This window comes from Tribolium madens, unplaced genomic scaffold (assembly GCF_015345945.1).
Source record: "Tribolium madens isolate multiple individuals breed KSU strain unplaced genomic scaffold, Tmad_KSU_1.1 Scaffold_96;HRSCAF=242;Tcas5.2_LG5, whole genome shotgun sequence".
NCBI classification, from domain to species: Eukaryota; Metazoa; Arthropoda; class Insecta; order Coleoptera; family Tenebrionidae; genus Tribolium; species Tribolium madens.
The window spans coordinates 3,588,942-3,614,410 of NW_025401068.1; the positions used below are offsets into that span (position 1 = coordinate 3,588,942).

At 30.6% G+C, this 25,469-nt stretch overlaps 4 protein-coding genes across 13 annotated transcripts in view; 2 read left to right on the plus strand and 2 right to left on the minus strand.

Annotated features, from left to right (window-relative positions):
• Window positions 1–13: 13 nt before the first annotated feature.
• Window positions 14–3,966, minus strand: LOC123012902 (uncharacterized protein C9orf85 homolog). 8 transcript variants are annotated; one of them, XM_044411121.1, is made up of 2 exons: window positions 3,842–3,966; window positions 14–631 (listed from the first exon to the last, which is right to left on the minus strand). In XM_044411121.1, exon 2 carries the CDS (start codon window positions 624–626, stop codon window positions 60–62), a length of 567 nt encoding a protein of 188 aa, XP_044267056.1. In that variant the 5' UTR covers window positions 627–631; window positions 3,842–3,966; the 3' UTR covers window positions 14–59. The 8 variants fall into 8 exon arrangements, with proteins under 8 accessions (XP_044267056.1, XP_044267055.1, XP_044267057.1 ...); XM_044411120.1 differs by lacking the exon at window positions 3,842–3,966 and adding an exon at window positions 3,114–3,444; XM_044411122.1 differs by lacking the exon at window positions 3,842–3,966 and adding an exon at window positions 2,710–3,107.
• LOC123012905 (protein Mpv17) lies at window positions 3,493–4,894 on the plus strand. The gene is made up of 2 exons (XM_044411129.1): window positions 3,493–3,808; window positions 3,868–4,894. Exons 1-2 carry the CDS (start codon window positions 3,620–3,622, stop codon window positions 4,213–4,215), a joined length of 537 nt encoding a protein of 178 aa, XP_044267064.1. The 5' UTR covers window positions 3,493–3,619; the 3' UTR covers window positions 4,216–4,894.
• Window positions 4,785–25,469, minus strand: part of LOC123012904 — a 33,151-nt gene continuing 12,466 nt past the window's right edge. Inside the window, exons 1-3 of one of the 3 annotated variants that reach the window (XM_044411125.1) lie at window positions 12,156–12,269; window positions 7,634–7,885; window positions 4,785–5,706 (exon numbers count right to left, since the gene is read on the minus strand). In XM_044411125.1, the coding sequence (XP_044267060.1) occupies window positions 5,476–5,706; window positions 7,634–7,885; window positions 12,156–12,233 (561 nt within the window). In that variant the 5' untranslated portion in view covers window positions 12,234–12,269 and the 3' untranslated portion in view covers window positions 4,785–5,475. Of the gene's footprint in view, window positions 5,707–6,502; window positions 7,096–7,633; window positions 7,886–12,155; window positions 12,270–25,469 lie in introns of those variants that run through there. The other 2 variants (XM_044411126.1, XM_044411128.1) reach the window with 2 other exon arrangements.
• On the plus strand, window positions 16,062–17,455 carry LOC123012900 (gastrula zinc finger protein XlCGF7.1-like). Its single transcript, XM_044411115.1, has 2 exons — window positions 16,062–16,289; window positions 16,344–17,455. Exons 1-2 carry the CDS (start codon window positions 16,158–16,160, stop codon window positions 17,178–17,180), a joined length of 969 nt encoding a protein of 322 aa, XP_044267050.1. The 5' UTR covers window positions 16,062–16,157; the 3' UTR covers window positions 17,181–17,455.

Here is a 25,469-nt window from a genome sequence, read left to right on the forward strand (position 1 = left end):
AAAAAAAAACAAATAAAAAAAAACAATTTATTATATATTTCTTCAGTATATTACAAAACTTATTCATCCGATGAATCAAAGTCATCAAAATCGCTCAAATCATTCAACTCATCGTCATCAGTTTTAAGAGCGTTGAGTTTGCTCTTCAAATCTTCCTTCTTCTCCTCGTCATTCTTCTCCGAGTTTTCCTCATTTTTCTTACTCATGTACCTCAAAAACGTCCTTCTCTTCCTCTCCGGAAGCGATTGTAACAAATTCTTCATTTCATTGTCCAGTTTAAGTTGTTCTTTTTCGTCCGGTTTTGTCGTAATAACTTCCTTCGCTTCGCAACATTTTGTACAAACACCGAATTTTTTCCCACAGTCTGTACACATCACATGATACGCTTTCTTCACGTTTTTCTGCTCACACCTGACACATTTTCGTGGCTGTGTGAGCGGCTTGTACTTCTTGTACTTTATTTTCCATTCGATTATTTCCTTGCAACGAACGCAAACATCGCTAATTTGGACATTGTTTATGAGTTTTGTACGCTGACTTGTGTCGTGGAGAGTGTTTTTGAAAGCTGTCTTATTTTGGTGTTTTTGGGACCGACTCCTTTGGGTGTTACCCTTTTGAGTGCTCATACTTTCTGTAACAAAAAGCGGAAATAGAAAGCAACAAACAAAAAATGCGACATTAATGAGATTTTTATTATTTAAAAAGTACATTTTATGAATAGTTTATTTCGACTTCTGTATACTTTCCCGACTCTTGATTAATAGTTTTGACTCTAATTTTTTTATTTCTTCCATTTGAGTCGTAAGTAACTTTTCCAGTTCTTTGGTCTTCTTGCCGATCAACTGAAACTGCTTCTGTTGTTGCGTGATGTATTGCAAAGTTTCATTTTTGGCTATTTCTCCAATAGTGTGAACTGTAGCAGCAAAAGTGTTCAATTGTTGACTCAAATCGGTTGCTATACTTCTATATTCGGGCAACTCATCCCATTTTGCCGACATAGCACCCACTTTGGTAGCTTCATCAATAATCTCTATCTGTTTTTGCAAACACTCCTTATATGCTTCACTTGTTTCCAAAATATGTTCGCGAAACGAATTCATCAGTTGAGTAATTGCTACCTCACCCTTCTCGCAAGCTGCCTTTAAGTGCAAATCAAAGTTTTCCATGGTATCTCTTGAGCGCTCTTTCGAGAAAATTGGATAAGAAGTAACAATGAAGAGCTTTGGTGTGTTTGTAAATTTAGACAGAGTGCATATACGTAAAGGCCGACAACTTGTAAAAATTCTTCGAAAAATGGTGCTTGAAGCGAAAAGTCTGCCGATCATTTTTAGATGTTTAAAAAGAGTTTGTTAAATGTCATCGGGAAAGATTTAGGACATTATGAGATGAAGTTACCTGAAATCCAGCAGAAGCTAATTTAGAATTTTTGAAATGATGAATCTCCTAATGTCAAATGTGTCAAATTTAATTTAAAATCAGTTTTTTTAAACCAAAATCACCAAGTCAAAATTTTGGTGAAAAAATTGGTAGCAGCTTATTGTCTCCAAAGCGAAAAATTTTGATTGCTTTTGTTTTTGTCTCTACAAATTTTATTTATAAATTATGGTTATGTTTCATGTTGAAATGTTGTCAAAATTTGGACTTTATGAATTTTGTGTGAGTTTAAATTTTTCACTTTGACTCTATTTATTTCTGTTGGAAAAATAATTTTCCAAGTTTTTTTACTACAGGCTATTGAAGAGGAAACAAGGAAGCTGTATCTTAAATTGTAATTCTGTTCAATGTTATTTGTGGCTTTTATTGGCTTTTTTTTACTTTTATTAAATAATTGTAAAAAAACATATACAAGATCATCAGTATCACTAAATACGGGCTATTAGAGGTGACGTCACAGACGCGACTGTACTGAAGCTAAACATACAGTGTTGCCAGTTGTGATACTAGAGTACCAAATTGATACTACATTTTTTTTACTAGATATTTATATTTACTTGTAAACAAATAATAATTTATATTCTCAGCCAAATACACATTATGTGAATGTTAATATATTTTATTTTGTTTTGGTACGACCTATCCACTCCTGTTGTTTGCAACATTCTGGCAATGCTGTAAACATATTTTTGACGTACACAGAAAGTGAGGTTAGAACAGATTAAATTACAGAAATGTTGACTACAATTGTTAAAACCATTACGAAACGACACACATTTTTCATAGCAACTATTTCCTTAGAAACAATCTCCCTACACGTCCAGGATTCAAGAAATAAACTTTTATTTGTTTAGCTTCAAAGGTACAGTCACGTACCTTGCTGACGTCACACTAATAGCGCGTATAGACATAAAAAATGTGAAATGTCAAAAAATAAATGTCAAAATTTTGTGACAGACAAAATTTTTTAAACATTTTTTCCATGTCCCTAGTATCTCATCTTACTTGAAATTTTTACCTGAAGCGCGAGTTCTGGCGCACCTGTATACACAAAAAAAAAATTTTGCAAAATATACAAGCATGTATTATGAAAATTGGCAACAAATTTGGGTAATTTATTGAAGTAAACTGGAAGTTGATGCATCTTCAAAATTCCTTTCCTTCAACTGATTTAATTTCATTTTTTTTTCAACTCGTTCCTTAATAATGATGCAATCAGACATTTATTTTGTATTCTTATCAATTTCTTGCAAAAAATTACGAATGTTTACAAACCTGCATTACAAATTGCATCTAAATTTAATGGTCTTTTTCTGACTTCTGCTTACAAACTTTTCGTCTCCAAATTTCCAAAAACTGTTAGCGGTACCGAATTTGTCCCCGTTTTTGTGTTTCCTTCCCTAAGACGATTTTTTTGCTAACATTTAATAACATTAATTTCAAATTAAAACAAAAACAGGAACTGCCAACTTCCTTTATAAAAATTACTCTATAAATGATTTGCTTTGCTAGTGGTGCCAACGTTAAGACTATTTGAATTTTCGTTTAAAGTTGCGGTCAATTCATAGTGGCCATTTAATTTATCTCAAAGTTGGCAGCACTTAGGCCCGCCATTCCTATTGTGTTGGTTTTGTCAAAAGTGACAGGCGCAATAGACTTTATATGCGAAGTATACTAACCCGACTTTTTTAGAATTGTCATTTTTGATAGCTATGTCACTAAAAAAACAATTGGATGTTTAACGTCGGATTTACACAACTCAATTTTTACAAATTTACACAGGGATGTGGCCACTATGAATTGACCGCGACTTTAAAAAACAGACTAGTCTTTGAAGAACTCTCAATTAAATTAATTATTGCACGAGAAACTCAAAAATGGAATAAAACCAGGATTTTATCAAAAAACCAACATCAGCAAACTCGAGTAAACTTCAAGTAATAAAATTATTTCCTTAATCGATAAGACCAATAATTTAATAATTAGTTCCTTCCAATTATGGAAAAATCCAAATTTTTCTATTTTTATTATATCCTTGAATCATACCACAGCCCCAGCACGTGCGTCTAGCACGATCTAGTGGGCCGCGAACACGTGAAGGTGATTTTGACAGTTAACCTAACAATTTCAGAAGTTTTCGTTCTCAATGGCTTAAATTGCATCAAATTCGAGTCAAAATCACAAAATGCGTTGGCTATTTAAGGTCTACGAGACTTTTCTGATTCGGCACCCCAAAATGACTCAAGCCGTACAAACTGGAGTACTCATGGGTGCCGGGGACGTGATTTCCCAAGTTTTTATCGAGGAACAGCCCGTGAAAAAATTGAATTACAAAAGAACACTTCAATTCGTGAGCGTGGGGGCCTTTTACGTCGTAAGTAATCAAAAAAGGGAAATGTGTACTTACCTCGAAAATCAACAATCACGTTACAGGGACCTGCATTAACGATTTGGTACGGTGTTTTGGATAAGTATGTGGGGAAAAGCGGGAAACGTGTCGCTCTTACGAAAGTAGCTTTGGATCAGATTTGTTTCGCTCCGGTTTGTCTTTTGGGGTTCATGGTTACTGTTGGGGCGTTGCAGGGAAAAACAGTGCAGGAGGTGAAGCGAGCGATAAGAGAAACATATCCCGATATTTTACTTGCTAATTATAAGTTGTGGCCAGCAGCTCAGACGATTAATTTTTATTTTGTACCGTTGCAGTATCAGGTTTTGTATGCTCAGGTTGTTGCGTTATTCTGGAATGTGTATCTTTGTTTTAAAACTAAACCAGAGAAATAATGCCACTTTTTTTATTAAAATTAGAATTTGATTTATACTTTATGCTAGGACCAAAGCATTTACTTTTAGTCTTTATTTTTTGCACTGAGGAAGAGTTATTTGTATTACATGAAAGTCAACAATGACCATTTTCACTGGGATGAGTAATATAATGAAGAAAAAATTCATTTATGAAGTTATTTATATATGTCATTTTTGTACAAAAAATAGTTACTTACTTATTTCGCCTATTTTGGATTTGCTTAATATGACGATTTATTTGGCAAATTAAATTAATTAAGTAAAAAGTACAATTGGCAACATCACATAGTTATTGTCGCTCTCTGTGTTCTAATTTTATACTTAAGTACTTAACCTGCATTTTTTGATATTGTTTATTCAATTTTTACAGTTTTGCCAGTTGTATTTTGTGCTTCACGGATAATGTGAAATACACTTGTTATTATGTTAATGGATTTTAAAATAAACGATTTGTGTTTAAACTAAAATAATTTTTCTAAAAATCGGGGATTACTTTTTTGTACTGTATGTTTAGCGTGACATGAAAACAAATTAATGCGCTATTTTTTTATTATTTTTTAATTCCATTTATTTTGTACATTATATGATACACATCAGTAACAGAAGACATCTACATTTTAAAAATGTAATTCTTAAACACATTATAAAATATACTATATATTTTGTGTCTTTTTAAACGTAACATTTAGTAATTATTTAGCTACTAAGAAAGTACAGATGTGAACAAATAGTCGTTGTAGGTCCACAAATATACATCATTCAGATCAAACCCTCTCCTTACAAACATTGTGGACACTTATTTCACGTAATAAAAAAATATCAACATTCAATCATGTTATATAAGTTTCAAGAAGGTAGATTAATTTAGGTACATTTATGCTTTTTAATACTGTATAGGCCGATAAGCGTCAACATAACATTTCACAAGCAAATAAATAAAACAGTACAGGTGCCTCAACGAACAAAATTCGTATTCACGGATGTTGTTTGAATTACCATTCCACGTTATGAAATAAAATTAAGTCAATTTTGGTTGGTTTTTGGTCATTTTGGAGGCGACCTATACTAAGTACTACTTTACATCATCAGATTGGCATTGCTCTACTTTTGATTTCTCCAATTCGAACTAAATTTAAACTATTTCGAAAAGTTTTAGTTGTGACTGAAGTAAAGAAAGAAAGCAATAGGTATTGAAGATTTCACCGACACTTATTTAATTCGATGAATTCTTCGCTTGATTTATACATTATTGTCGTAAGTTCCGGAAGCTCGAGATTGGAGAAATGCTCTTTTTCCTAATGACAGTAAGATTTGTCGGTTTCGGTTAGCCCCCTCTTTGGCCTTCTTTCTTGCAATTTCCAGTAATAGTCTGTTGCGAAGAACGTCCAACGAATTCACAATCGAGAGCGAAGCTCCGGATTCGCCCAAAGCACCTGCTCTTTTGCTTCGGGATTCGGGACTCAATTTATTCTGCAAAATTTAAACACATAAATTACGAGCACAAACCCTGCTTTAATTAAATTCAAAGTTTCGTACGAGAAAAAGCCACTCAAACTAGAAAGATGCAGTTGAACCAAGTTACAATTAATTTAGCAAATATTCGGGGATTACTTAGCGTTATTTGAGGAGACAAGTTTACTCAAATTGAAAATTGAATAAGAAATTGTTACGACTAATTGAGTTATTTTATTCGAATTTTATGGTGTAGATGGACAAATTATGCTAACTCGGGTTTATTTAGACAAGAGAGGGATAAGCTGATTGTATCAGGGTTTTGTTTACAAGATTTGTGGATCTCTGAAATCCCTTTCACGAGAAGTCGATAGACTGCAAATTTGCTGAGACTGTGTTTGGAAATTCTCAGATTTCATGGATCATTAATCAATTTTAAGTGCATCATAATTAATTTTAAAATTATAAAAAATGGAGTGGAGAGTAGTTGGTTGTAGAACGCAAAATTAAAAAATTAAGGTCATATCATTTTAAAAAAATCAGTATTACCAATTTAGATAGTTACTCTTGTTCCGCCAGAATTATTACATGCATTATTATTTTTGAATTAAGAAATATGTTCAAAAAAAAACGCTTTCTAGAAGATTTTTAATGTAATCAAATATATTTCACTTTATCACTTTTTTAAAAAGTTTTCGTTTTAATTTACCTGAAAAAGAGGAAACTACCGGGAACAGTCATTTTCTATTAGTAATACCTGTAATAGTGAAAGAATTATGAAATAAAAATTGCTTTTAAAGTTGCTTCAATTTTTATTAGTAAATAAGAGATGAGTGAAATCAGGTGTTTTATTTTTATACATTTATTGTTTTTGTAACAAAATTAACATAATAAAATAAATAATATATAAATACATTCATCGCTACAATAGAACAAAACTGGATACAGTACAATGTAAATTAAATCAAACTTGTAAACACACATCCTCGTTTTTTTTTATTCCACACTGACTAGAGTTGTATTTAATTTACATTATAACAACGAAAATACTGAATAGTTTTATACTGTTTTATAATGGAAAAAGTACAATAATTACTATATCTTAAATTTACAAGTGACTAGCATTATCAGCACATAGTGTACTTGATGGGCAAAAATACTTTCCACAAGATTGTGTTAAAATATTTAAACACTGTAGCATTTATTGAAGGGCTTTTGCAATAAAAACTACACTGTTTCTCACACCGATGTCTTCACTTGAATTTATTGTAAATTCTTGAGGTATTCTCGATTTATTTGCATTTGTTTTCTCATGTTTTCTTTTGCCCAAGTTTTTCGCAAAACATCGATTGGTGCGGTTATGGAAATTGTGGGACTCCGTCTTTGGATGTTTCGTTCGGAAGGCACCTACAAATACAAATTAAAAAATAAATCATAGAAGTTGGAAAAAACGTAGGTACAAGGATAAAAAACAAATATTTCTACTCGATTTCTACTGTATTGTTTGTGTTCACTAATTGATAATAATGCTGTGCATGTTATGTGTTTAAATTTTTGTTTGATGTATTTTGTATTGTAAAATAATCTGCATAGTTTGGATCAATTAACTTAAAAGTTCGTTAATTGTGTGTTTGATAGTAATTTGTAGTGAATAATTGGAGTTGAGTGTTTATTAATGTGTAAAAGAGAAACAAACATGCTATCAAAAACGCTCTAGTTCTACAACTCCAAATGCCAATCTTCTAAATGAACATTCACATTTACAAACAAATACTTACAGGATTTTACAAAGTCTTCTCGTGGCACACTTATATTTTACATTTTTAGAAACACTCTTATTCTCACTATTTGAATAATAATTGGCAAAAAACAATAATTTTCCGTCCAATAGTAATTTTTTCAGTAAGTAAGAAAGTCGATTTTTATTGATTTATTAGTTATTTACCTGATTTTCGATGTTCTGTGATTCCATTTCAGTCAGTACGTAAAATCTTGGATCAGTAACTCCGCTCCATTCACTGTCAGGTCTGTATTTTGCGGTCAATTTTGGTAAGAGATAACTGACGGTTTCTTGATCAGCAGCTACATCGACGGGCTCTAAATATCTTCCTCCGTAATAATTCGTACGGTCTTCACTTCTTACAACAACAACCAAGGCAGCGCATACCAAGTAAACCGGCACACGCATGATACGGACCTGAAAAAGAGAAAATTATTAATTTTCTTAAAAATTTACATTTGTCAATGTTTGTTTAACTCGCATAATATTTCGAGAAAAGAGAGTTTTAAACTACTAAGGAAACATAAAAAATTAATCGCACACAAAGTATGTAGGTAGACGAATGTATTTGCAGAATTAAAAATTTGAGGTGGAAATTTTAAATTAATGAAAAAAATCTGTTCGCCTCTTGGTTTGTAACTATAAAATATAATAATTGCTAAAACAATATCATTTGATCCAAATTTCTAAAATTTAACATAAAGTTTCTACTTTTAAATTTAAAATTCTTCATAAAATACAGGCTTTTTATTTTACTATATTTTCTAAAATATATAAACCAACGCAAATTGTAAATTCTGGGTTTAAAGCTTCAAAACCCACGCTTAAAAGTTGGAATTTACTCACTTTTTTTAATATCCTTTATACTTTTGTTTTGTAGCTTCTGAGTGGTGCAATTTTTGTTATTACACAGGCCGACAAAAAAAAAGTCATGTCGTGACAACTTGACAAATTTTATATATATCATTTTGTTCATCTCAGTAAGACAAATCAAATGCACTAAACAAAATTTCAAAAAGTCCACACACTTTGAACTAAATAATTTTTTCTAATTTAAATGAATTTTAAATACTTTAACTTTAAAAAATCATTACTCAATAACTATTAGGCCGATTTTCTTCAAATAAAGATCATTCTAAAGGGATGGACTTGCCCTTTAGAATGATTTGCAATTTAAAATTTAATATTGGCAAATTTTTCTTCGAAGCAAATCGAAGTTATCTAAGAAAAACCCTACGAGTAAATTTTTTTCTTTGTCACCGTCGTGTAGAGCATCTTTTTATTAGTAAGAATCCACATTTTCAAAATAATATACCGAGTGGTTCGTAAGATATGATTTTTTGAAGTTAAGGTCTGCTATTCAGGTATTGCTCCATATAGGAGAAATGCATGTTCATCTTACTTAAAATTGCATTTTTATTAAAGTATTTCTTTTAAGACTCTTCTTTTGCTTAAAAATGGTCAATTGCACCTTCATTGTTCTAATTAGAATAAACAAAAACTGTTTCTTTACTTAAAACAAACAAAGAGTACCTGCGTACTAATTAAAGCAAATAGAGTTTTTTTTTGTTCTAAAAATGATCACTGATCACTGAGCAAAAGGATCTAGAAGTTTAAAGCAGTATCTTGAAATATAAGAGCAAATCTTTTTCAAATTAAATCACTTTCCATTCAGATTCTAAATTGTTCCTTTGTTCTAGCTTTCTGAACATTTTTTTGAAAATGTTCTCAGCAAATGCTTTCTCATCACTTTCTACTGATGTTGAATGTAATAAGTCAGTTGCTTCGTGTGCAACTGTTATCACAACAACTACTACCTACAGGCTAACTGAAGCTAATCGTAGCATGTACCAACAAAATAAATCAGATGACTTATTACATTTAACATCACTCGAAAGTGATGAGAAAGGATTTGCTTAGAACATTTTCAAAAATAGTTCAGAAAGCTAGAGCAAAGTGAACAAGTCGAAATCTGAATGGAAAGTGATTTGATTTGAAAAAGATTTGCCCTTATATTTAAGGCTCGTGCCTTAAACTTCTAGATCTTCTTTGCTCAATGATCAGTGATCATTTTTACAACAAAAAAACTCTTTATTTGCTTTAATTAGTACGCAGATACTCTTTATTTGTTTTAAGTAAACAAACAGTTTTTGTTTATTCTAATTAGAACAAAGAAGGTGCAATTGACCATTTTTAAACAAAAGAAGAGTCTTAAAACAAATACTTTTATAAAAATGCAATTTTAAGTAAGATTAACATGCATTTCTCCTATTTGGTGCAATGCTTGATTAGCAAACCTTAACTTCAAAAAATCATATATTGTAAACTACTCGGTATATTCTTTCGAAAATTTGGATTACAACTAATAAAGAGATGCTCTACACGATGGTAATGAATATTTCGAATTACTTCGAACTTCTTCGAACAGTGTTCGAAGAAAAGTTTGCCAATATTCAATTTGAAATTTCATAGCATCCTAAAGGACAAGACCATCCCTTTAGAATGGTCTTTATTTGAAAGAAATCGGCCTAATAGTTATTGAGTAATGATTTTTTAAAGTTAAAGTGTTTTAAATTCATTTAAATTATATATTTATTCTTTTAAAAATTTGCATTACAACTAATAAAGAGATGCTCTACACCAGGGTAATGATGAAAAAAAAATCTACTCGTAGGGTTTTTCTTAGATTATTTGGATTTACTTCGAACTTCTTCGAACACTGTTCAAAGAAAAGTTTGCCAATTACAAATTTCATATCATTCTAAAGGGCAACTCCATCCCTTTAGAATGGTCTTTATTTGAAGGAAATCGGCCTAATAGTTATTGAGTAATGATTTTTTAAAGTTAAAGTATTTTAAATTTATTTAAATTAGAAAAAAAAATTTAGTTCAAAGTGCTAAGATTCCAACCTGTAATATAATATAAAATAATAGCAATATAATAAAAGCAAATATTTTTGCTTAATTAAAAGAAGTTGATTAGGAGATATGTATACTAGGTAGTATAAAAATCTCTAAACTTTACATTAAAATCTAAAATTTTCTACTTAATGTTACTAAGACGGTCTCTTAAACTTTTAAATTGTTTAATTTGCTTAAAAATTCTGTATTTGTATTTAAATGAAATAAAAATGTACTCTTAAAGTATTTTCTTATTTATTAATTTACGTAGTTTTGAAATTCATCTCAAAAGCATCTTCAATATCTTATACCAACAAGACATTTTATTATTTATTGATTTATTGCCAAGATATTGTTTAATTTGTATTCATTTCTTGCGTTTACCCCACTTTGTATTCCGTGCTGCAGCTTCAACATAAACATGATTGATTTAAGTTATGTTTATTATAACTCTTTGATGCACTTTTAATTTTCTCTCCACGGCATGGTATTGAGAAAACGTTGGAAAGAATGCAGTAATAGTCGTTCAAGAGATTCCCAATAAGTTCACCTAGATTCTGAAAAACCTAAATTTAATTCGTGATTAATTTTCTGGCACAACCCCTTCAGCAAACCCTTCAAAACTAATTACTCGACAAACCTGTTGATTTACATTACACCCTTTGAAGAATTTTATATAAAAATAAATAAAACCAATCATTTGTTTGCATTAAAATTGTTTGTCTGACGCACACATCAAACCTATTTGAAATCTCATCATTGAGATTGCAAAATTAAAATCTACAAAGAGCTGAATAAATACTGGCTTCATAAAATTGCGGTCTTTTTCTACCAGACTAAAACTATGCTTTTGATGAGTTTGGAAGAAGCCAAGGTTTTATTTATTCATCTTGCTTTACCAAAAAGCCAGTCGTGAAACGAAAAACATACAAAAGTGATCGAGTTATGCAAATCGCACAGTAGACAGTTTTTGCACGTAGTTGCCTTTAAGGTACACATACAAAGCACCGATTTTTCTAACACATCTTTTATGGTCGGTTTTTGTAAACTTAATCTTGTTTATGGGCTGAAAGCGCCATGAAATCTCACCTCATTGACATAAGAACTTTATTTAGTACTAAGCCACAACTCGATATTCATAAAGAGTGTGAAACATTAGCCGGTAAGGGGGTAATAAAGAGTAAGAGGGTGAAATGAGTTCTTGACGTCACAAATCTGATTTTTTAGGGATAATCATTACGAACATGAAGAAAACAATTCCAAAATGGAAAATTTAATAAATTATCAGGAGAAGAAGGCGACGAGTTGAAAGGTTATTTTTATCCTGTTGAGATATTTTAATTGCGGTTTATGTTTCCTAATAAAGTGATTTAGCAACTCTTTATATTTATTTTCCTAGTAATTATGCTGATATGTCAAGACTTGCACGTTCATAACGTGTTCATAATGATCTAAATATAAACTCGTATTTATCCACATTTTATTATCTCTGAAAATATATTTCCATCTACTATATGTTATTTACCTATTCCCATTCATCACAAAACTTACGCAATAAAAACGCCAAATGAAAGAATTGTGAATGTCAACTAATGTAAAGAGTCCACTTTCGCGTAACATAAATCTAAATTTACCACTAATTGATGTTAATTTTAACGAGATAATCAGCTATTGTCACGGTCGTTTTATTTTTATTCTTTATTTAGAATTTCATTTGATTGGTTTAATCAATAAAAAAGCCGCCTAAATTGCCCTTTTAAAAAAATATAAAATCAAGTCCTACTCACATTTGATGTTTCATAAACGCACCAAGAGCAAACAAACCACTTTATTTTACACTCAGTTTCGGTAAAATGATGGCACATTTGACGTTAATGCCATGATAAAATGGTACATTTGTGAAATGTTTCCAATCTTCCACAATTATATATGTAGAAGTGTGAAGATTAATGGTGGTCATGTGACCTAGACAAACGAAACGTGCGATATATGTACTAATAGATGAATTAATTTTGTTTGAAATTTCGAGTTCGGTTTATTATTTTCTTTTCTAATATTTCGCTTGTTAGAAAATTTTCCATTGCAATCTTTTAATAAAGTGATGATTTGGTATGAATTACGTCTATTTGGCTCTAATTTCAAGAGTAACCAAAATGTGCCAATATTGGCTCATGCAAAAAAAATAATTAAATTTATGTATGTAGAAGCAAACACAAAGGTAATAATATTATTGGTGTTTATTGACAAACATTGCACAACATTGGATACCTGAGGTATCCCACAAAACTTTTTCAATTAGTTTTGTTACAAAAAATGCTTTTGAACTTGCTACAAGATGTTCAATATTTTAAATTAGTGCTAGAATTAAAATGAAACTAATGAGTGAATAAATGAAATCTGAAAAAAATTGATTTGTTTAATTTGCTACATTTTTATAAGCTAATAGCTTTTTCATCTGGGAAATGACACCTAGTAGCAAAAATACATATGGAACACCCGATATAAATATCAAACCGGAACTAATGTAAAATTCGATTAAACATAATTTATTCTGCGGTCTCTCTATTTGCTATAAAGCTAAGTGTTTACACATATTTAGGAGATTAAAGAGTCGATAACACTGAAATAGAGTATTTTTACTCGAATTTCATTAAAATAAAATTTATAATATAAATTGGGTTAGGTCATAATATACGATACGAGGCCAAATCCATAAAAATTTCCTTTACATAAACTTGTTAATTGGGTAAAATGTAGTGCAAAATTGATTGATTTGTAGTCTCGTCTCTGAAGTTTATACACATTTTTAGATTAGAAGTAAATAAATTTTACTTATACTTACAAAAAACTTTTTATATCAATCATAGAAACATTGGATACAAATAAAATAAATAATACGCTCGTCTCTGAAATTCACGCTTTTAGATTTAAAATTAAATTTTAGTTTAGTTACTTATAGAAAACTGACAGAAAATTGTAGTGATTTTTAAAAAGATTTGAGATTTATTGGAAAAAAGCAGAAAAAAATATTTTCCTAGATAAATTGGTTATAAATAAAATAAATAATATTTATAATACAAATAAAGTCAAAATCGTTTAGCCTAATTGCATTTGAATAACTGAATGTTATTGAGAGAAACACTGGCAAGGGTCAAACTTTTCACTTAACAGGTGTTAAAATAGAACTAACCTTCCGCAATGTTGAATTGTGCTTCACTGAATAACAATAAATTGTATTTAATTAAAAAATCAATATTGACTTTAAAATTCCTTCAATATTCATGAGTTCAATGAAAAACACGTGATTATTCGAACGAAAAAGAACAAATATGTGTTATAAAAATTTGCAAATTCAGTGAACAAAAACTGACAAATTTTGCAAATGCGTTTAATTGTTTATTTTAAAATGAGATGCTTAAATTTTGATTACATAGAGATGACTAATGCAATGTGACTATCAAAAAGAAGCTTGTCATACCTTATGATTAATTAACAGTGAGTGAAATATATTGTGTAATTTTGTAATTAGCTGAAGAATTTGGTTAAAATTGATTACATCTAGTAAAATACTCAATTAGCTTAATACGCCAGAAATTGACAAAGACTGAACGATTTTTCAGTTTCTAACTGAAATTGAATTATCGATTATTAATTATATTTCAAAAAAAGTTTTTGTGGGTGCTGTAATGTTTTAAAACATCTCGTAATGATTAATAACCAGTTTGAGCTCATCCAAATCGCTTTTTAAATTGGAAATTTAACATTCGGTATTTCCTGCCAGTTCCAATCTATTTTACAGGAATGCTGTAAACACTTGTGTTCACGATTTATCAGAATAGGAAATTTCGCAGGATAACAGGTGTAGGCTGACACGTTCGTTAACGGACAAATACATCACTCTCTGATTGTTTAAAAGATAAAATTCTCAACACGTTTGAAAAAGTTGATTATTTGCGACAAGTTTGAGAATACGATTGGCGCAGACGGCCTAGATTGCGCTTTCAAAGCCTCAAAGCACCTGTTGAAAGACCATTGAAGGGAACGAGAAACTTGTGTTTGCCTAAGAGTGTCTCCAGTTTATTTATGTATAATGACAAAAACTCGCAGGTGCGGCTTTCGCGGATTAAAAGATTCGGTTGATTTGTGACTTGCATAAACCTTTGGTTTTATTAGAATTTATTGTGGAAATTAATGCGTTTGGATTTGCGATAATCAAACGTCGGCGGTTATTAACATGAGAAATCCAAACGTTTGCTTTTAGCATATAATCCGTGCGAGCTTCAGTGGTCAAAGCTCCCAGGTGATGATGCTTTGACCTATTTAGCAGGTCAAACTTTTTACGTCCTATTTACCGGAATAAATACGAGTGTTCTGTTTGCTATCCGGAGCGGCTAGATTTGATTAAAAGCCTGATCAAATAGCACACGCAATTTCTATCGAACACCTTTCAGAGAATGGCATTTTTTGTAGCAACTTGGAATTAGTACATTTTGCAAAGTTTAATTAATTCGGTAACTAAGCCAATAGCTCTTTCAAGTCGTAAAATATTTACAACGCTTGATTCAAGCAATGTTCTTTATCTCAACATTTACTTTTATGGCTTGTCTTACCTAATGCATCATGTGTGGGTTTGCATATAGAGAGCATATTAAAGTTTGCCGACAAAGTGTCAAAATCTCATGTGTTTGAACTTTTTCATAAGGATTTTCACGAAATGTTGACATAAATTGTTTCCACCAGATTTATAATAAGTCTAATATGGCGAAAAAAACTGTTGATGGGTACCTGATTGTACCAATTTATTTTTTCTTAAATGTTCATTGACTCAATTAGCTGGGCTTTATTGAATCAAAAAATATCGGAAATATTTGTACAACCAATTTGAACTGAATTAAAGTCTACGAGAGTCTGCAACGTCATAGCCATCATGTGTTCAGCATCGGAAAATTCTTCTCTCTGTTCTAGTAGTTTTTTAAGAACATAAACGACAACAAAACATATTTAATTAAATGAATTAAAACAGTAAACCACTTTATTATAAAAAGCTGTTTAGTAATACAAAGAGTGTTCCTTGGTCAACTACTTTGGACGTTTAGATTATTATTTAACTCAGCAATAAACATGATTTTAAAATTTAGAAATCTCAGTTAAAACATCCAGTACTATGTTTTCTCAAAAGAAGCAAAGTTTCATCTAAAACATTTTAAAATTCATAATTTAGCTTTGAAATTAATTTATTTGTTTTCTCCGCAATTTTGAGAATGAAATTTAAAAGATGCTAGGCAGGTATTCGCTTTTCTTGTGAAATTGTGAAGCATTTACCTCACCGGCTTTGATGTGAAATTGTTGGTAAAGTTTCTTGTTAGTAACCGACAATCTTTTTTAAACGATTGCATTTATCTTGCTTTTCTGAGAGAACATTTTTGGGACACATTTTTCTTTTTTTTTCATACCTATCAAGTGCTAATTTATTTCCTAAAGACCAATTTAAATTCAGGATTAACACTAGCAACTCTGCGGAATTATGCATACAATCACATTTACCATTATCTGGTCTAGAGGATCCTGAATATCTAACTAAGTAGAGACAATTACGCGTTTATTGGTTAAATAAAATGAAGTGGAAGAAGTTTTACTTGAAAGATTTTTAAAATTGGAGATGCGCCCGCGCGTTAAACACGATCGATAAAGTAGAGAGTCTGTTTTACAACAGAGAGTTCTGTCAAATGTTGTTATTAAATAACCTCAAAACACCAGTTTTTAAATAATTTAAGTAAAAGCAATTAAAAATGAGCACTGAGATTAAAATATGTTTCACGTGTCGTAAAATTGATCATAAGAAATACAGCAATGTGCGAGATTTTGACACCGACATGATTTCTTACTTAGAAAAATTAAAAACTTGTGTGACAACAAACTTGGTAAGTGATTTCATTTCTTTTTGGGGATTATTTATTACGGAAATTGTGTTTCAGATAGAGACTGATAGTATGGAGATGTGTCCACTTTGCATAAAATATCTTCGAATAAGTTACAAATTTCACATGCAGGTTTTAACATCTCAAGATTTATTGCAAAGGGATGCCATTAAAGAAGAATTTGATGAGAGTGAGAATTACGTAAAATCGGATTGTGACAGTGATTTTGACGGTTTTGCCAAAAGTGACAGTGTTAGTAAAAAACGAACAAAACGCAACACTAAAAAGTCCCCAACCTCAAATGAAAAGTTTCGCTGTGATCATTGCGCAACTGAGTACTCCAAAAACTGGCAATTGCGCAAACACTTAACTCGAGTCCACAACGACTTTCGCAAATTTATTTGCAATTATTGCGGTAAGGAATTCAAACAGTCCTACCACCTAAAAGAACACATTACGTCCCATACGGGCGAAAAAAACTACTCCTGTCCCATTTGTGAAAAAAAGTTTCAAAGACTGTCCTCGCAGAGGAGACACATCAAGTCGCACGACGCGCCTCCCGGTCATAAAACCAAACGAACCCCATTTTTGTGCACGATCTGCGGGAAGAGTTTTCCGTTTTCGAACGGTGTGCAAAGACACATGCGGATTCACCTCGGGATTAAAAACTTTGAGTGCACTTGGTGTAATAGGAGGTTTACGCAATCGACGCATTTGCAAGTGCATATGAGGACTCATACGGGAGAGAAACCCTACATTTGTGACACGTGTGGGGAGAAGTTTTCGCTAAAATCGTGTCTACTGAAACATAAAAATACTAGGCATTGTAACTCCCAGCCTCTGGTCGATGAGTTGCCCATATTTTATTTATCAAAAGAATTTGAACAAAATTAGATCATTTAGACACTATTGTAGTGAAGGTGCTTGCAATATTGCCATAGATTGTCAATTTGTATGTCAGTTTTTGGACAGAAATGTACTTAAGAAAATAAATGTATTGTTTAAATACGTGTTTAGAATAGTTATATACATTATACGTGCGGTAGGTATAATTTTACAGCGTGAAGTTTTATATTGAAGCTCGAAGCGAAGCTGAGAGCTTTAATAAAACTGAACGCTGGCAAATACCTAACACACAAATAATGTTTAATAAAGTTTATTCAGACATATCTGTGTATTTTTTGTTCCATTTACAAAATTCGAGTATAGCTTAAAATGAAACACGTTTGTTGTGGTTTATATTTGAGAACAAAATAAAAAATTTTTAGAATCACTAAAACTGCATTATTTTTTTCTATATGTATACAAGGTGTTTCAGAACTCGTGCCCCAGAGAAAAATGCCAAGGTGAGGTTTTAGGAACATAGAAAAATGTTAAATAAATTCTATCTAAAAATTTCGAAATTATGGGAGTTTTTAATTTTGCACACACTTTGACTCTATTTTTCATGTTGTTTTGCTGCAGGTTATTAGAAGAGGAAACAAGGAAGCTTAAATTCCAACGATGTTTAACGTTATTTTATTAGCAGAATTTTTGTACCTTTACTAAATAATTATGAAAAAACATATGCAAGATCATTAATAACACTTAATAGACATAAAAAAGTTAAATGTTAAAAAAATAAATGTCAAAATTTTTTCACTTTTTTCATATTCTTGGTATCTTATCTGACTTGGAATTTTTCTCTGGGGCGCGAGTTTTGAAGCACCCTGTAATTTTTTCATTCTATTGAAAACAACAATTCAATAGTTTTTCCATATAAAACAAAAGTTTAAGGCAAAGATTTGTATAATATGAACTACGAACGAATGCCAAGTTTAAAATTTATTGGAATAAAAAATACAATAAATGTAGAAAAATGTTAATTTAAACATTATCACTGTTGTCAATAATATTCTAAATTTTGACTGCAGCTTTGCCGTGACTATGACATTTATTAGCATTATTTGCGAAGCCACCAATTAGAATATCAAAGGAAAATTAGCACTATGGAATATGAGCAGACTAAGAGCAAATACAAACGCAGAAACTAATTCAAATATTGTTTAAATTGAATAAAAGTGGACCATGTTTGTCTGCAAACATGGTAATAAAAATTGATAATCAGAAAATGAATGGAGACTGACTGAAAAGATTCGCTTTATGACACTTTTGGAGTGATATCCAAAAATTGTCGAATACTTTTTCTTTCTTTAATATCTTTAGGTAATGAAAACATTAAAAGAAGGTATGTAATAAACACATTAAAAAGAAAATATTTTGTGTGTTTGAGTATCTCGGTTTATTCATCTGTGAGGATTCAATAAAATTCAGGAAAAACTTAAATTGGAAAACTTTATTTACAGCAGGTGTTTGCAAATTGAAACCACGTAATATAACTGGATTCTAATTAATAATCTTTACACTTACGACTCGTGTTTTCTTACATTCGTAAAATTTGTTTACAACTTTCTTTCTTTGATTAATATTCTATAGTTTTCGTCACTAACAGGCTTAAATTTCAGCCATTTGGATTACTAACTTTACTGTTAAAAGCTTCTAGAAAAGTTTGACTAATAAATTGAAAAGAACACTAAGAGGAAACTTCCTGAGTAAGTAAATATAATGCATATCAAGATTTACTTCATCAAAAGGTAGTAGTGACTTATTGTAAGAAAACTCCCAATCTTGCTTTTCATCGAATGCATAATTAACATCAAAGTAAACTATAATTTAATTATAAAATCTCTATTGCAAGACTAGTTTGCAATCAAAGTTTAGTAGAGTTTGTTCGGTGATTGTAGAAAGGACTTGTAACACAAGTACATTATTTAGGTCTTTCTGTAATCAAGGATTCAACCACTTGTACTCTCGTGAGGTTGTTGAGTTTGCTTGAAAAAGTATATAAGTATTTGAACTTTAGACGAGCTAAAATTGTTATTTTTTTAAACATCCTCGGCAGTATAGAGCAAATTGTGACCAAAAATCAATATTCAAATTATTGTAACCTATTTTTCTTTGAAATAATCTAACTGCATGTTTTAACTGTAACAAATGACTCTCATAAAAACCTCCCACAAATCTTGTGCGTACTTATGTCTGTAATGTATCGCTTTGTTAGCACAATAATTTGTCTTGACTCAAAGGCGAACTCTGCTTGTAGATTCAAACTGGTTGTTATTTCAAACAATGATTCACTACAAAAAAACTATTACAAATCTTATATTTTCAAATTAATACTGATTTTTAACAAAGTGGTATTTATTTTCATATTACTGAGAGCTTTGTTCGAAATTATTTTTCGTTTCAGTTGAAAGTACCTTAATGCATTTTGCGTTTTCACTCCGATTCTTTTGGGAATATATATCAATAACAATCATAAAATCGTCTGATTTTTTGCGAGTAAATACACAAAGGTTCATAAATTGGAGTTTCAGCAATTAGTGTCACCATAATTTTATTTATGTTCAATTCTCTTGAAATTTGATGAAAGATTAAATGATTGATCGAATTATAAACTAATAATTTTATCATTTTAGTCTTACGAAATGTAAGTTTCAACGACTGGGATTTCATCATAAAAATAAAATCGTTACGTGCTTATTAAATCCATAAAACAATTGGATTAAATTTTTGTATTGGTAACATCGGTCATAATAATGCATTTAATTTAAACGTTTCCATTAAACGACAGTCTTTGATGTTAATATGTGAAGCTTACAAGTTATTAAATTTTCACCTGAGGTGTTAATACCATTGATCGTGTCAAAATCGTCCAATTATCCTAGAGGGTGTTAAAAGCTTGGTCTACGCTTATTACAACCATTAACTTTTAGCAAGACGGAATAAAAGAATTTTCACAAATTAATTACCTCCAAGACAGTTAAAACTTTGCTGAATATATTAAAAAATAAAAGAGATCTTGTCTTAAAATTGTTAGTCGGAAGCAGCGAATATTTAATGCTACTGTCACTTTCTCCTCATAAATAATAAAATTGTTTGTTAGAAAAACTCTGGCCCGGCGCATCCACCATTTTTACATTTAAGCAAACTAACTTTATTAGCTCACCAATCGGTTTAATATGATTACAGCGTGTCGATATCTAAGTCAAATCACATTAATGTTAAGGCTAAAATCCCAGTTATCCGAGCTGATTGAAACCTAACAAGACTCGTATAATAAGTGGCCTTAACGTAAATTTAAAGGAAATTCGGATTATTCCACTGTTCGAATATATTCAATTATGCACACTTCCTTTATTGACAAAGATTTCTTTGATGAGAAAATGGGATATTGGTATTATGCAAAAAGAAAAGTAAAGTGTTTTCCCATCAACATTGGCTTACGTTGTTTAAAAAAGTGTTAGAGAATTGATTAACATTCTTTGTCATTTATAAAATTGAATTTATTAGATTTTATAGCTTATTAGGTTTATACGGGGTCTTTTTTAAAAGAATACATTACGTTTAACTTACAATATTTTATTATACAGGGCGAATATTAAGCATGAACTAAACGGTTTTTTAATCATTTGCCTTCACAAAATAATAATTTATATAAATTAAAGTAATAAAAAAATTGAGAACGAAATTTTGTTTTGTTTTTGACTTATGCGATTTTTTTGTCAAAATAGCAATTAATGTAATTTTTTTTTTAATTAAGTATTAGGTAGATAGTTATAATCCTTAGATCATAACCTTTATGAGAAAAATGGTTTTATAGTGGGTTGCCATTAAAAAAACTAAAAAATTTTTTTTTTGTACAACTCAAAAACAAAAGAAAACTTCAAAAAATGTTATTCTTGATAAAACAACACATTTTTATAGTACTTTATTATCCATCAATTAGTTTTTCCAAAAAATTAATAGTTTAAGCAAAAAATGTTTGTTTCCATACTTTTTATTCACCTGGTATGTATAAAAAAAGTGAGTAACATAAAAAAATCAATAATGTTATGATCGCTTTTGTTGATTTTAATTATCACTCTTAGTTTAGCTTTTAACCAGTCGTAAATTAAAATGGTGACGTTTCTTTCAAAACAAACCTAAACGTATTTTTCATCCTATTGCGATTATGGATTTATGTGTTGTAAGTCGATTAAGTGGTAGAACGGCCACTAAATGAAGCTTGTTGGGGTAAAATCTGGTATAAAAAATTGCAGGCTACGATGAAGAACGATATTTGTAAAAATTGACGAGTTTTCTTCGTGCGCCTCTAAAAAAATTGAACTGCAATTTCTAAAGTGAAAGTGAAGCTTTTCGTCCGGTAAATGTACCTAAGTGTGAATGATTTATTTGGGTCTTTATAGTATCGAAGTTGGGTTGTTAAATTCGTTAAAATTTATGGTCGGGTCAACTTTGGCAAACACTCTACGTGTGATAAAGATTAGATTAATTCCGCCACCTAGGCCATAAATAAACCCAGCAATTTATCAAATAAATAAACGCCAAGTCGCTGAAAGCTTTTAATTTAGCACAGGTGACATCCTTTCAACCATTTGTTGGACAAACACGACTCAAGAGGCCGGCTTTGCGGTTTACAGGTCCGGACGTAGAAAGTAAGGTGACCGTTGGTGTGAAAAGGAGTCCGATTTAATGGTTGTCGCCTCTAAATGTGGGAAGTGCTCTTCACGAGCTTTCTCTCAAAGCTACCGACTTTACTTTTGACGTCACGTCATGTAGAAAATTTATCAAGCCACAGGTGGCTTTTTTAACTATTTGCCACTTTTGAAGACTTAATTCTCAAGAGGTTTCCGTAATTTCAAATTTCGCAAACTCTATTCAAACACTGTCTTTATTGTCTTTGCTCAAATGAATTGGAATATTGGATCGAACGAAATGACACAATTAAAAGTTATAACATTGAAGAATTGAGAATTTCTCAAACGAAAACTGTTGAAAAACTTAAATAGAATAGTAATGGATTAAGTTAGAGTTTCCGCCAGCAATCAATAAACCACAATTGAGATTAAAGAGGTTTAGGAACAGCTTTCGCGCTACACCTAATATCACCAACATAATAGAGCATATCAACTCAGGTACCTCTCCACGTTGTAATGACATCTCTTCAATTTGTTGGTCGTGTCAAAACAACTCAAACTACCAAACTCTTGTCTCAAGTTTTTAATCGATGATTATCAATAAATCTCCTTGACAAAATCAAAAAAAAATCTCTTTATTTGTAGACAGCTTTGTCTGTAAATGTTGAAACGCTTCGTTAGCAAACGTATTTTTAAACTTTTAGTTAATCTCTTTATTGTGGTAGAATGAGTTCAGGTACAAGTATTTAACTAAACTGTTTCCTCCTAAAGAGGGCTTTTAGTCTAGAGTAAATTTACATTTTATTTTTAACTGTTTTTCTTTTCGTCACTTTTAACCTTTTGAAACAGGAAATTGCTTGGTTTTGTAATTAAAAGTCGAACATTTAATAATTGCTTTTAATATTGTTAATAACGAGCACTAAAAGCGAGTAACCAAAAATTAGTTTAACCACCACAAAGTAGAACTTTTCACGGGAAACCTCAAAGTTCAATTTAATGCTTTATTATCACTTCCGGAAATAGCTAAAAACATGTAAAATATTGCGTAACTAATTAAATACTCCTATCTATTTTAAATTTTGAGATAACATTTTGTCTTTTTTTATGTAGTGCTTTCATAAATGATTAAGAGCCATGTAACTGGAATAACGAAACTACACTTAGTAGTAGAGATAAGGACAAGTTTCAAAAGAAAATTCATTGTTATATTTTTAAAATTGGGATCGCTTTTGTGTTCAAATCTTAGAATTTAGTAAATATCTACCTAAACCTGAGCATGACAGTAAAAATAAAAGTCTGATAATGTCGGCTAAGAATATCATAGAAAACTTTGAACGAATGCTGGATACACTTGGAGAGTTGTAGTTTGATTTTTGATTCCAGATTAACGTTTAGGTTCAATAAAACGATCACACATAAAATTGTATAAAAACCTATTCCATTCGTGCCCACCTGCTAGTTAATATGAATATTTGTTATAAGTCGGAAATGCCTTAACGCTGATAAGCTTTTACTGCGACTTTATTTCTTTTTAAAAATAGCCAAAGTCAATAAATGGGGTTGGAAAAGGGTCATACACTAAATAATAAATTCGACAAACAAGATCTGATTGACATGTTGTGTTTTTTTTTAGGCAGAATAAAAGTTGTTTTACTTATAAAAGAATTAAATTTGTCTTGTTGTCTGATAAACAAATTATTTATTTGTTTGCATTGAATAAAATAAATAACATTCTGGTTAAAATGTAACTCAAAAAGACATAATTGAAAATTTAACACATTTCTAAATTGATTATTAATCTAAACTGTTCACGTGCAGAAAATTTAATTTAACAGATATCACGGTTCATTTGTTTGTTAATGTTGGATTCAATTTTCTTTGTTTGTATAACCTACATAAACACAAAATACGATTTTATTTCATATTTTCCCCATTACGAGTATTGATTCTTTGCTAAATAGATAGTTATGGTAGAGAAATTTTACCGATAAAACGTAACAATCTACAGGATTTTATCTATAAATACTTGCTTTATAATAAATAGGAAGTGTCTGTTATGTCGCATCACACCTATTTATTTATTACTAAATAGATCAAACCCACTAAACTAATTTTGTTACCGCCGTAAATGATTCTGCATTCATTACTAATGTGGATGCTCGTCAATAACTGATTTCTCTTTCAAACATAAACGTAAATATGCAAATGAAATATTCATTATCTAAATCCCCTCATAATGAAATTATCACAAAAAACACATGCCAGTAATTTGAATAAGAAGTAGATATGTGAGATGTTGGAAAACTGGGATAAAGAGATGTCACGTCAATCAAAAATTTCTTGTGTTAGTTTTCAGATAAATTCGATACTCATCCAAATGGTGACATATTCGATTTCGATACTCACCTGCAACATGATTTAAAGTCTCATAATTCTTCTAATGGTCTTCAGACGGAAAAGATGATGAAAAATGTGTCCATTATCGCAATTAAAACTCATAATTCCAAACTTCCGCTTAATGCGGTTTCTCGAGGAAAACTTATTTGCCGGGAAAATATTCAGTGAGTTTATTTTACACCAGTCGTGATTTTCAATTTTTTACAATGCGTCGTATTAAGGCAAATTTCAGCGAACAACAGGGAATTTCTTTTGAGTGATGACTCTAAATAGAGTGGCCTGAGATACATCTCGTATAGCCTTCCGTGTTATATTATTTGTAACATCGACGTGACATGTAACTCATCTTGTTGAATTAATTGTGTTTCGTGAACACCTACCAATCGCCGGATTTTAGCTCAATTTTTATTCAATTTTATTAAATCGCTTTAGGTTCGTATTTCAAAAACAGGAGTATGAAAAGGAGCGATTTTATCGTATTCTAAAGTCAAAACACATCTGAAACATTGAAACAAAAGTTCGGAAATGAAAAATTTGTTTTTCGTACAGCGTATCACAAAATTATCAAATCAAATGAAATTGATGGCATCACGGATGCCATGTTATTCACTCTCTTTTAAAACGTATATATTGCTCGATTTTAAATGTGTTTCGTTTGAATTTTATGAAAAAATACGAGCCAATAAAATCATACTTTTGAAACACAGGTTTATATTGTGTTCTAAACTTTACACAAAACTTGATAATAACTCAAAGTTTTTACATTTTTTGTGAAGTTACATCTTCGGTTGCATACAAAAAACAAAAGTGAATATAAATTGAAAACAATACAATACAATAATACAATAGTTTTTTAACAACGAAAATTGAAATTAATCCTGAAAATTATTGCTTGAACCAATTATAATGTTTGTTTACTTTTGTTTCTCATAATTAATTAAGAAAGTTTACAAAGAGTTTGCTGTCGATCACCTAATAAATATTAAAAACTGTCTTATTAATTAAAATAAATCAGTTTTTTAAGCAGACATTGTAGAAACGTTTGCTAGTTTCAAACTTTTTTTTTTTAATTTTCAAAAATGGTGGATGCGCCGGGTTAAGACAAACAATACAAATTTGAAATAATAAAACATTGTTAGCAATTTGATTTCTGCATTTTACTTTTAAACTTTGTGATATTTGTATTCATGAAGCGTATTTGTTGAATTCAGAAGTTAATATTTTCTCAATATTTGCCCGATCTGATGCGAATCTAGTCTAGAAGTTT

Excerpts from the sequence above, each read along its gene's own strand:
- LOC123012902 (XM_044411119.1), bottom strand. The coding sequence starts at position 1,325 with ATGATCGGCAGACTTTTCGCTTCAAGCACCATTTTTCGAAGAATTTTT.
- LOC123012905 (XM_044411129.1), top strand. The coding sequence starts at position 3,620 with ATGCGTTGGCTATTTAAGGTCTACGAGACTTTTCTGATTCGGCACCCC. Across the intron at positions 3,809-3,867 it reads GCGTGGGGGCCTTTTACGTC|GGACCTGCATTAACGATTTG; the intron begins GTAAGTAATCAA and ends ATCACGTTACAG.
- LOC123012900 (XM_044411115.1), top strand. The coding sequence starts at position 16,158 with ATGAGCACTGAGATTAAAATATGTTTCACGTGTCGTAAAATTGATCAT. Across the intron at positions 16,290-16,343 it reads CTTGTGTGACAACAAACTTG|ATAGAGACTGATAGTATGGA; the intron begins GTAAGTGATTTC and ends ATTGTGTTTCAG.